At 41.7% G+C, this 12125-nt stretch overlaps 1 protein-coding gene across 2 annotated transcripts in view; it reads right to left on the minus strand.

The window, feature by feature from the left end:
- The window catches only part of synrg (synergin, gamma), a 78472-nt gene that overhangs the window by 42610 nt on the left and 23737 nt on the right, over window positions 1–12125 (minus strand). For both annotated transcript variants that reach the window (XM_056283062.1, XM_056283061.1), the window contains exons 5-10: window positions 10225–10330; window positions 9998–10109; window positions 8989–9303; window positions 7519–7797; window positions 3460–3537; window positions 3082–3278 (exon numbers count right to left, since the gene is read on the minus strand). In XM_056283062.1, coding sequence (XP_056139037.1) covers window positions 3082–3278; window positions 3460–3537; window positions 7519–7797; window positions 8989–9303; window positions 9998–10109; window positions 10225–10330 — 1087 coding nt within the window. The remainder of the gene's footprint in view (window positions 1–3081; window positions 3279–3459; window positions 3538–7518; window positions 7798–8988; window positions 9304–9997; window positions 10110–10224; window positions 10331–12125) is intronic.

The raw sequence follows: 12125 nt of genomic DNA on the forward strand, positions 1-12125 counted from the left end.
TGTGCAGTATGTCACTGGCCCCACACATAACCGTGGACACACCCTTGATTTAGTTTTCACCCTGAACATGTCTCTTAATTTCCTGAATAAGACCAATTTTGTCTCTGACCATAAATGTATTACATTTGATGTGTCTTTTCTACCTACTACACTACCCAAGAAACATAATTAACTCTCACATCTTTAATAAGCAGTCAGCAGCCATGTTTTGTAGTTGTTTTTCCAGTCTGGCTAGCTGCCCTCCTCTCTTCACCAACATTAATGACCAAGTTAGTTGGTTTAATGATTTCTGTATATCTGCCCTTGATTTTTCAGCTCCATATACTTACAGGGCTGTCCCCGTTATTAATTCAATCTATTGTCATTACAAACAATGTGCAGTCACATGTTAAAAATGAAATGACAACCCCTTGGATCAATGAAAACATCGGCCAAAAAAGAAGGGAATATAGGAAGGCCGAAGGCAGATGGAAAAAAATCTGCTCTTGAAGTTCATCAACTCCACATGAAGGAGTTATCTGAATTGAATCAAACTATTAAAAATTCGAGAGCTACTAACTTCTCTGACTTGAGAGTAATGAACAGAACCCTAGGTTTCTGTTTAGTACTATCAATCAGCTTGTGAATCCCTTTCTTCCTACCATTTCTGTCTGTTCTGCTAATGACTGTGAAAATGTCTTGTTTTTCTTTGTTGACAAGATCAATGGTGTAAGGCCCAATTTTACACCCCCCCCCCGTCCCTTTCAGCCGTCCGATTTTAATATCGGAATTTGCTCCCATATCTCTTCAGTTCCTTGTTAAAACTCTAAACCTCATGTGTCCCTCCTCCAGTTCCTGTGATATAGTTCCAACAAAATTTTTAAAATACATCCTCCATGGCTTAGGTGCCAGCCTGCTCTCTATCCTCAACTGCTCACTCACATCTGGGTCTGTACCTGACTACTTTAAAATTGACTGTGTTCAGCCCCTCCTCAAAAAAACCCCCTCCCCTGATCCGACAAAGGTAGAGAATTATAGACCTATTTCCAAACTTTCTTTCTCATCCAAATCCGGCTTTCGTCACAAGCATAATACTGAGACTGCATTACTAAGAGTGTCCAATGACATTCTCATGCATGCTGATAAAGGTGAACACACTATTCTTATTCTCCTAGATTTAACTGCTGCCTTTGATACCATCTACCATGCCATCTTACCTGATAGGTTGGAGAACTGGGTTGGCATTTCTGGTACAACGTTACACTGGTTTCGCTCTTATCTGACAAATAGATATTTTAATGTTTGTATTAACAATCTTGTATCCTCGTCAGCTCCCCTACTGTGTGGAGTCCCTCAGGGGTATATCCTTGGGCCAATCCTCTGCTCTTTATACATGCTTCCTCTGGGTCATTTGTTTAGTCATTTTCAAGACATGTCATACCACTGTTATGCCGATGATACGCAGATCTATTTCTCTGCCAAACCCAATAACCTGAATCAACCGTCCTTCCTCCATGATTGCTTAGCTGCCACCAAAGACTGGATGTCCCTTAATTTCCTCCATCTAAACTGAAGTTCTCTTAATTGGTCTTGAGAACTTTGCCACTGCAGTTGATCAACTTATTGGTCCACTTTATTCAAACATCAAACCTACTGCTAAAAATTTTGGTATCATCTTTGTCCAGAATATGTCTTTCAATCAACATGTTACTAAGCTTGTCCAATCCTGTTTTCTTCAGCTACGAAATATTTAGTCTTTTAAGGATATCGAAAATTTAATTCACACGTTCATTTTCTCCCATCTAGTTTACCAGTAACTCCCTCTACTCTGGCCTCAACCAAGCTACTTTAAATCGTCTACAGTTGGTTCAGAATGCAGCTGCTAGACTACTAACTGGAACTAGCTGTAGGTCCCATATTACCCCTATTCTTGCATCCCTCCATTGGCTTCCCGTAAAATTCAGAATAATCTATAAGATCTTTCTGATTACATTTAAAGGACTGCATGAGCTTGCCCCCAGTTATATTTCTGATCTTCTCATTCCTCATTCCACTTCCCAATCACTCTGATCCTCCAACCTCAGTCTTTTATCCATTTCTCACTCCAACTGCAAAACAAACGTTGACCGCGCCTTTGCAGTTTTAGCCCCTAGACTCTGGAATAATCTCCCCCAATCCATTAGATTTGCTGAATCTTTGGACTGCTTTAAGCGGCTTCTAAAGTCCCATCTTTCCAGGCAAGCCTTTTTATAGATTCCCACCACTGACTTCTGCTTTATTTTTAGCTTGGTCTGTTACTCCTCATGCCATGTTTTTATATTCATTCAATTTATTTTATGTACCATTTATTCATATTTTGTGTATGGAGTGTAAAGCGCTATGTAACTGTGTTTTTAAAAGTGCTATATAAATAAAATTTTGCTTGCTTGCTGTTATCAATTATTATATATTATTTTTGTTGAAGTGGTACATAGAAACACAGATTCTGATGTCATAATAACTCATCAGACAGCCAAAGCAAAGCAGCTCTCCTGCCAACTGGATTTCAGTTATAATTCAAAGGTATCAGGACATAGGGACTATTTAGGCCCCATTTTATCTAATCAAATCATCAATTCTGTACTCATGGAAAAATGCAGTAGTCCTAATTTATACAGTTGAATGATGCTATGGCCCATCATAACAGATGTCAAGGAAGGATTTAGACTTTTTTCCATCTAAACACAAAAAGATGCAGCTTCCTGCACTAGTGTTTTAAGACTCTTTAGGATTTATATGACAAAGGGTATCTTATTATTCTCAGCGCAAACACTGGCATGAAGTTTGTCGTGAGCTGCCTACAAATTAGCATACTCCCAGGGGTGATGGTGACAGACACAGACTGAGGGAGATAAGAGGCCTGCTGCCAAACTGAGGGCTGAGGGGCACTCAGTCATACTCAGCTGGGTTTACGTCACCTCCCACAAGCCTGCGGTACAGCACCGTTCTACATTTCTACACCCCATTTAATTTTCATATGGAGTTCAATACTTAGTGAACACAATGGGGTATGATTACTGAGGTAATTTTAAGTAGATCAGTTGGTTTGACATTGGTATTTACCTGTGCCACACCAATAAGAGCGAGTACAGTATACAGTTCCTCCTTGGTTAGCATGCCGGGTGTTGTGCGGTTGGCTGACGCCCAGATCTGCCCTAGCGCCTCCCTGGGAAGACCTGATGACATGAGGATGGGATAAAGCTTGGCCGTGTCTATCCCCGCCGGAGTCATGGTGAACTCAAGGACCTTTTTGAACATCTCTAAAATTGGAAAAAAGAAAAACACCTGGCATGAGAAATGGAAACTGATTGAACAGAACAGATGATTGATTGTATTAAATTACAGGGCAAATGTAAAACAAAAAAGAGAGATAGTTGCTTCATTTCTTTTACCACAATATACAAGTGTCAGATATTGAAAGGAATGTATACCAGCTTTTACCTGGAATGAGGCTGTCATTGTAAAGCCAGCCAGGCAGCATTGGCTGGATGTGCTCTTGTTGAGGGTACACACCAACACCTGCTTTTAAATACACAGAAAAGAAATGAAGAGTAAGTTGTTATGGCATAAGCTTTGTCCTGCGGTAGCACTTTCCAAGTCTCTTGGCAGCTGAACCCTCCTGGTACTCATAGAACTCTGAAACTAGAATAGCTTTCTCAACTGCTGACTGGAAGACTCGGTGAAGATTTAATGCATCTCTGCACTGACTCAGTCCTGGTGCCTCAGATGTCTATAAATCAGTCTCTGAGCCATAACCAAATGTTCTGGTAGTTCCTTTGGGAGAAGAATGCATAAAGTTTAAATTTACCTCATAAAACAAATAAACAATACTCTCACTTGAAAAAGTGACCTAAATTTTCTTTGCAACAGAGAAGGTTTTTTTCCTTCTTGATGGCTGTATATTAAGTACAGTGGCTTCAGCAAGTATTCAAACCCCTTCATTTTTTGCGCACTGTGTTGTAGATTTAATTTTAAATGGATAAAATTGCCATTTTTGCCCATCAATCTACACTCAATAACCCATAGTGACAAAGTGAAAACATGTTCTTAGAAATTTTTGCAAATCTATTAAAAATCAAAAACTCCAAACTGTCACTCCAAATTGTGGTCAGGTGCATCCATTGGCTTTAATTATCCTCGCACTGTGTCTAGAACTTGATTGGAGTCCACCTGGGGCAAATTGAATTGATTGGAGATACTTTAGAAAGGCAAACACTTGTGTATATAACATCCCAAATTCATACTGCATATCAGGCCAAAAGCCAAGTCAGAAAGTCCAAGGAACTCTCTGTAGACCTCCACGATGAAATTGTGGTGAGACATAGAGCAGGACAAGGGTATGAAACCATTTCTAAAGCTTTGAGTGTTTCCAGGAGCATAGTGGCTTCAATAATTGTGAAATGGAATAAGTTTGGAACCACCAGGACTCTTCCTTGTGTTGGCCGTCCAGCCAAATGGAATAATTGGCAAAAGAAGGGCCTTGGTCAGGTAGGTGACCAAGAACCCAAGGGTCACTCTAAGACAGATTCAGAAATCCCATGAAGAGATGGGATAACCTGCTGGAAGGACGACCATCTCAGCAGCACTCCATCAATAAAGCCTTTATGGTAGAGTGGCTAGACGGAAGCCACTCTTGAACGAAAGGCATATGACAGCCCACTTGGAGTTTGCCAAACGGCATTTTAAGGACTCAGAGCATGAGAAAACAGATTCTCTGGTCTGATGAGGCAAAAATTAAACTCTTTGGGCAGAGCTCCAAGCTCTATGTCTGGCACCAGGCACTGCTCATCACCTGGCTAATACCATCCCTACGGTGAAGCATGGGGACACTTCTCAGCGACAGGAAGAATGAATGCAGCCAAATACAGAGGGGTCCTTGAAGAAAACCCACTTCAGAGTGTATATGACCTCAGACTGGGGTGACGGTTCACCTTTACGCATCGCAATGACCCGAAGTATACAGCCATGACAACGCTGGAGTGGATTCAGGACAAGTCTCTGAGTGGCCCAGACTTAGACACCATAGAACATCTCTGGAGAGACCTGAAGTTGGCAGTTCAGATGCTTCCCATGCAATCTGAAAGAGTTTAAGAGGGGACTCTGCAAGGAAGAATGGGATAAACTGCCCAAATACAGGTGCTTGTAGAGACTTACACAAGGAGACTCAAAGCTGTAATTTCTGCCAAAAGGGCTTCTAAAAAGTACTGAATTAAGGGTTGGAATAATTATATAAATGAGAGATTTCTGTTTTTGATTTTTAATAAATTGTCAAAAATTTCTTAAAACATGTTTTCACTTTGTCATTATGGGCAGAAATGGCAATTTTATCCATTTCAAAATTAATGAGGCACGTGTTTTGAGCCATAAACAATGATATGACTGCACAGTGGTGAAAAACATCAATGCTGGTGTTAATATTGATATTGCTTATCAAATTTATAAAATCTGGTATTTCATGGGTTAAAAATGGCTCAACACACAATCTACTATTCTAAATCAGCCTTGAACCTTGCAAGGCCAATATTGACATAGTCTACCGGTTGGGACTTATCTACGTCATGAAATAAAAAACAAATAAAAAAAAAGAATGCTAATGTGCTCTAATCAGAGGTGGGCGACCCACCTCAACCAGCCCCCGGGCCTTTGAGTCATTTCACAGGAAATGACTTGCTAACCTTGCGCCTTCACAACATTTTCTATAAACTGTTTGGAATTTCTCTCTATTTATTTCATCATTTTCAATTTTGTCACAATGGTTCAGATGCGTGTTTGACAACTGTAGAGGCACCACTGGACAACTGGGTTGGGCAGGCTGACTTCGTGCTGAGGCTGTGGGAGCCAGTTCCTTGTTGTCCATCGTCTTGCAGGGGCCCCTTCACATCTGTGTTGCGGCGGTGGAGGCATCTTCATGGGCCGGTGGAGGGGACTGGGTACGGCAGTGAGCCGGCAACATGAGCCGGGCTCTTCTTGCGGCTCTTGCCAGCTACTCCTACTATATATTCGTGCCCATGCTCCTGCCATCCCCCACCCTGTCAGCCGTTCCCCGCCCCCCCTCTCAGCCCCTTGCCCACTTTTTAGCATTTTTCAAAATCATGCGGTGGGTGGAGTTAGGCGGCACGGTGGCACAGTGGTTAGCGCGTTCGCCTCACAGCAAGAAGGTCCTGGGTTCAAGCCCGGGGGTAGTCCAACCTTGGGGTTCGTCCTCTGTGTGGAGTTTGCAAGTTCTCCCCGTGTCTGCGTGGGTTTCCTCCAGGTTCTCCAGTTTCCTCCCACTGTCTGAAGACATGTAGGTCAGGTGAATCGGCCGTACTAAAATTGTCCCTAGATATGAATGTGTGTGTATCGGCCCTGTGATGGCCTGGTGGCCTGTCCAGGGTGTCTCCCCACCTGCCGCCCAGTGACTGCTGGGATAGGCTCCGGCATCCCACGACCCTGAGAGCAGGATAAGTGGTTTCGATAATGGATGGATGGGTGGAGTTAGGCTCAGAGCTAGAGGAGAAGTTACACTTTAAATCTACAAAACAAGTGTGCAAAAAGTAAAGGGGTCTGAATTTTTTCTGAAGTCACTGTATATAATTTATTTGGTAGCTCTTAAGCTATTTCTTAAAAGAAAACCAAAAACTATGGGGATAATAACAGTGCTATAGCTTGACTTGAGCCCCTAACATGAGAAAGATGTTTACTGAAGGTGTTACTTTGCCCAAGACAGAGGAGCCTGCCTGATGCGGTGGATTGTGTGCAGTTAAATGACTCTTGGTACAAATATCTGCGTTCTACATGATGAACCATCATACTTCCCTGGATGACATAGAGGACATAGAAACAAACATTCGAGAGCACAGAAGAGTGGCATGCAGAATCAGGCTTGAAGTACATTTGGTTCCCAGTGGCAGTGGCCAATCCATGCACATCCCTGTTAAATCCAAACAGTAAGCAAGCGCCAGAGGTCAGTCTCTGGGAGAGTGTTACACAGCAAGGGAACAGACGGCAGTTTATTGAGTCAGCAGGTATTACCCCAGGACATTCACAGACACAGTCTATATCCATATTTTGAGCAGAGATGGCCAACATCAGAGCCTTGTAATGAGATTTGACCCAAAGAAACAGAATTACAAAACTAGAAAAGACCTGGCTTATAGAAAATTTGTAAAAAGACCAGGCAGAACACCTTGCAATCACCACAAATCCATACTAAGCCATGAGGTGAGGAAACTGACCAAGTGGTACAACATTCAGCATCACATAGACCATGAAAGCATGATGCATCACTACTGACAGTAAGTTAAAAATCCAATCCAATTATTCCCAAAAGGAGTCAGAGAAACTAAGTTGAAATAAAGGTTGTTAATTTATTTTGTCAAGCTTAGGAAGAGGAAAATCATTTTCTGTGGATTAGAAGGAAAGCACAACCACATGCCCTACACCAATGACGTGTTAATACAGCAGCAAAGCTAAAGAGGAAGAAGCTGTGAAAGGCAAATAAACAGTCACTTCTCTCACCGCTGTCACCATTGGATTGAGGGGATGAGTCAGCAGCTGATGAGGGGACAGCAGGAGCTGGCAACGGGGCCTCAGGCAGAGTTTCTGTGACAAAGGCAGAACTCAAGTCCTCGGGGGCTTTAGCCCAGTTCCGTGCTTTGGTGCTGGGTTGAAACTGGGCTGAAACTCTGGCTCTCGGTGACATTTCAGCCAAAGACTTTTGGGGCTTAAAGCTAACCTGGGCCTTCTTATCAACTGTGAGATCACATGAAGAGAATAGTTTTTCTTCCAGGGATGGGCCTAGAGGAGTAGATGAGGACCACAGTTTCTTGATATCCTATTTACATTATTCATAGCAGTGTCATTTTCTTCTGTTATTTGACCTTACCTTAACAATAGAAACTTGCTTCTACGTTTCTGGCATATTAATATTTACTCTGCTGTCAAAAACACACCTTGTCTGCACTACATATGAGGTGAACTGTTAGATCCTGTGCCACAACTAGTGTGTCAGTCCTGCACTGTATTACTGTTTTGTATAGTGTCAGCATCTATTAACCAGCTCTAATTGCTTAAGCACCCATTATATAGGGAACAATTCAGTTTCTGCTATATTTCAGCCCGGAATGATTCACATATTAAGTGGCATGATATCACTTTTCAGGTCAGAGGCAAAACATCAAAGAGCTGCCATCTTGGGGCTGTCTAATCTTCTTATTCCAGATGTTAAACAAGTAGGTCACAGAACACCTTAAAGGGCTGAGGATGACATTTGATGGCTAGCTTTGAGGCTTCCCAGCAAGTGTTTCTTAATTGAGGGAACAGCAGAAGTTGATCTGTATGTTATTACTGTCAGTCATAACCCATTGGCCAAGGGTCTGTCAGAGCACCACACACACAAACACACACACACACACACACACACACACACACACACACACACACACACACACACACACACACACACACACACACACACACACACACACACACACACACACACACACACACACACACAAAAGATCCCACTGCTGTAACTGCTGTAACATGCCACCTGTTCTAAAACAAACTGGCTTATCGGAATCAAAAGATGACTTGATGGCGATGGTTCAAACTAACAGAGACATCTGGCAACACAAACTTTAAGCCATTCTTAATTTCTCACATTGAAGGGTGTTGTGTGGAGGGGTTTATCCAGGATAATGCACCTTTGTTGTTTGCTAAGATAAAAGTGCATTCATTTTTAAGGCTTAGGCAACAGGGCCATCTACTGCACCGCATGCACGCTTTTACACAGCAAAGCGGGCCAAGACCAACCATAAATCCTGATACCGGTAAATCATTCTGCACCGATAGCTGTAGCACGACTACTAAATGTTAAAAACAAGATGAATAGTCCTCCAACTTTATGTGCAGTGTTACTGACCAGCTATGAATTATAGAGGAGGATGGGAAGGAAAAACGAAACAAAAACAGCAAAAGAACAGTTACCTTGAAATGCAGATTGGGAACTGGAGTTGACAGCAGAGTTTTGCGTGGCAGTGGGAATGGACACAGAGGCGGGAAGTGTCTGAGAGAGGGGGGAAGTAGACGAGGGGGAGGAGGATGAGGGGGTTAGACCTGCCCTTAGGGAGGGGGATGAAGGCTGGACGTGGGCCTGAGAGGAGAGTTGGAAGGTGGAGGAAGAGGAGGGAAAGGAGACAGAGGCATCTACTGGCCCCTGAATAAAGTCACTAAATTCATCATCGTCTTCAGAGAAAGCAGTGGGGGGAGAGTGAGGGGTGACAGAGTGTGATGGCGATGAGTCTGCAAAAATAGAGAAATAATGATGATGGCACAACCCATGACACAAACCACAAAGGAGGATGAATTGTGAGAGGAAAAGGCTATTTAGTGCAATTACAGAAAATGTAGCACTTTTTTCAATTCAAACATTTTGACAAATGTTATATATGATGTGAAAAAAATGCATAATCATTGATACTGACAATTGATATTTACATTTGAAACATAAGTAATTATTATAAAACATCTACAACTAAATAATGATTCAATTAAACATTTACTTGTAGCAAACTGACATGAACTGCTACAATTTTCTAAATTGCACAGAACAAAAAAAAAATTCCTAAAATGCACTAAGAAGACAGAAAGCACATAGTTAAGGTTTCACAGAAGGGTCCTCTATTAAACACAGATGACGATTAAAAATTCAAGACACTACATGAACTTGAGGATAATCAGAACGATGGCAGTTTAACAGATGAAAAGGGAAATTGAAAGATGATACTGAATAGGGACAGGAATCCTGGATGTGAATAGGAATCTGTGTAGTACATACTAACTTTGCCTTGTGTGGCTCCAACCAACTGCCTTCTTTCTCATTTTTATTGCCAGGAGCTAGGCTACAGGCAACCGAGCTTGTGTAGAGTCCTAGTTGAGATGCAGGAAAAGTAGTAACCAGGTAACCAAGTAAAAGGGTTTGGATGTACATATGTACCTGGTTTCTTAGCCTGTGAGGAGGGAGTGGGGTGCATCTTGGCATCTCTGCTGAAACCATCCAGGTTTCCTTTGATAGCCTCCAAGGCGTCATCACGGCTCTTCTCCCCTGTCTTTATACAGGATAACAGCAGAGTCCAGGAGGTTACACAGACAGTTTCATTACCTTACTGACTCTGTCTGAACAGCAGTGAGCACAACAGGGTAGGCTAGAAGAGAAAGGCTTACCTTCGGTTTGACACTGCTGAGCAGCCTCAGTTTCTGTTTCTGTTCCTCAAATTGTCTCCTCTTCCTGTCCTCTTCCAGCATCCTCTGCTGCTGCTCCAGTCGCTTCCTACATGACAAAAAAGCAGCAGAAAATAGGTAGTAGTGAGTGAGCGAAAAGGCAATATGCAACCATGCAGGAACACATGAACATTTGTATTGCATAGTATAGGTAGAGTAATACAGTAATGTTATGTTCACTCCATTTTGAAACAGAAATGGCATTTTTAGCACCTTAGCATTGTCATTATAAAATAATGTTCTTGGATTAGTTTTGAACAAAAGAAACAACTTGTGAATCACATCCACAATGTTCAGTCGAACATGTTTGGGTACTTACATGGCACAGTAATTGTAGTTAAAAACCAAAAAATTTTGAAAAGGCCAAAATTTAAAGAGTTAGTCAACACTGATCAAATTTTGAATTTTCTCTAATGTTACGTTTGACTACTATCTGTATAATCCACCAAAGTTTGAACGTTCTGAAAATAAAATAACACAGCTCTCAAGTTTGCAGAATTCCAATGCGTGAGATTTGTTGACAGACGGCTGGATGGACGGACAGGGCGGTCAAAAATGAAGAATACAATTATTGTTTATTTATTCAATTGTTTGTTTGTTTGTTTGTTTTATTAACAAAAAACGAAGAATACAATTATTATGTATTTATTTATGTTTATTTTTTATTAACATATACTACATCTAGACAACAAAAGTGGTCTGTAATTCAGAGAAAACTGCATCATAAACAAGAGCACACACACAGTACAACCACAATGCGCAGTGCCAGCATATGACCGCAAGGTGTCCTTCGTGCTGCACAACATACAATGGCCAAGTAAATAAGCAGCAGAGTAATAAAGCTGAATTACTTACATGATCTATAATAAGGAGGGCTGCATGGACGCTGAAGTGGATTGTGTCGCTGTGGTCGAGCTTTTTGTGTTATTATATTCCCAGGTCACCTTCTTAGCCTTTTTTAGAAGTTCTCGATCGGGTGCGAATTTAAAACGGGGATCCTTGTTGTTGACCTTGACCGTAATCACTGAGCTGAGTGTTCTGTCCATGTCAAGGCTGGTACCAGGTCCTGACAAAAGTTTTTTAAATATAGGGGGGGTTTTAACATGGTCCAAGACACTACTCTTGATAGGTCATCTACTAAACACACAGTCCTTTCTGGCTCTGCTAAGGTTATGGCCTCCCACGTTGAGCAACTGGGCTTATCTGACCCCTGGAGGTTCACCTTCCCATCAACCAAAGCATACTCATTCTTTTCCCAACCACACCAGACATACTCACAGATGGATTTTTTTCTTGTGGATGATAGACTTTTATCAAATGTTAAGTCATGCGAGTACCATAGTATTGTTATATCGGACCACGCCCCTACCTCTATGGAGATAACTTTTCTAGAAACTATGTTCCTTCAAGGCAGTGGTACTTTAATCCCCCAATGCTATCCAATAATACTTTTATGGAGTTTCTTACCTCTCAGATTGGATTATTTTTTAAATTAATAAAACCCCCAATGTCTCTCAGTCCACCGCGTGGGAAGCATTTAAAGCCTGCCTACAAGGTCAAGTAATCGCTTATATTTCACACGGCAAAAAGTCAGAAGCAGTCAAACTGAGATCTCTGATGAAATTTTACAATTAGACAATCAGTATGCAACAGCTCCAACCTCTGCTCTGTATAATAGATGCCTTCACCTCCAGACTGAGCTTGATATGTTATCAACTAATAAGGCTGAATTACTTCTGCTTAAATCTAGACAACATATTTTTGAGTCAGGGGACAAAGCGAGTAAATTTCTTGCATACCAAGCTCGTTCAGCTGCAGCTTCTGGGTGAATCACTAAAATAAAA

Source organism: Lampris incognitus, chromosome 7, assembly GCF_029633865.1.
Source record: "Lampris incognitus isolate fLamInc1 chromosome 7, fLamInc1.hap2, whole genome shotgun sequence".
Lineage (NCBI taxonomy): Eukaryota > Metazoa > Chordata > Actinopteri > Lampriformes > Lampridae > Lampris > Lampris incognitus.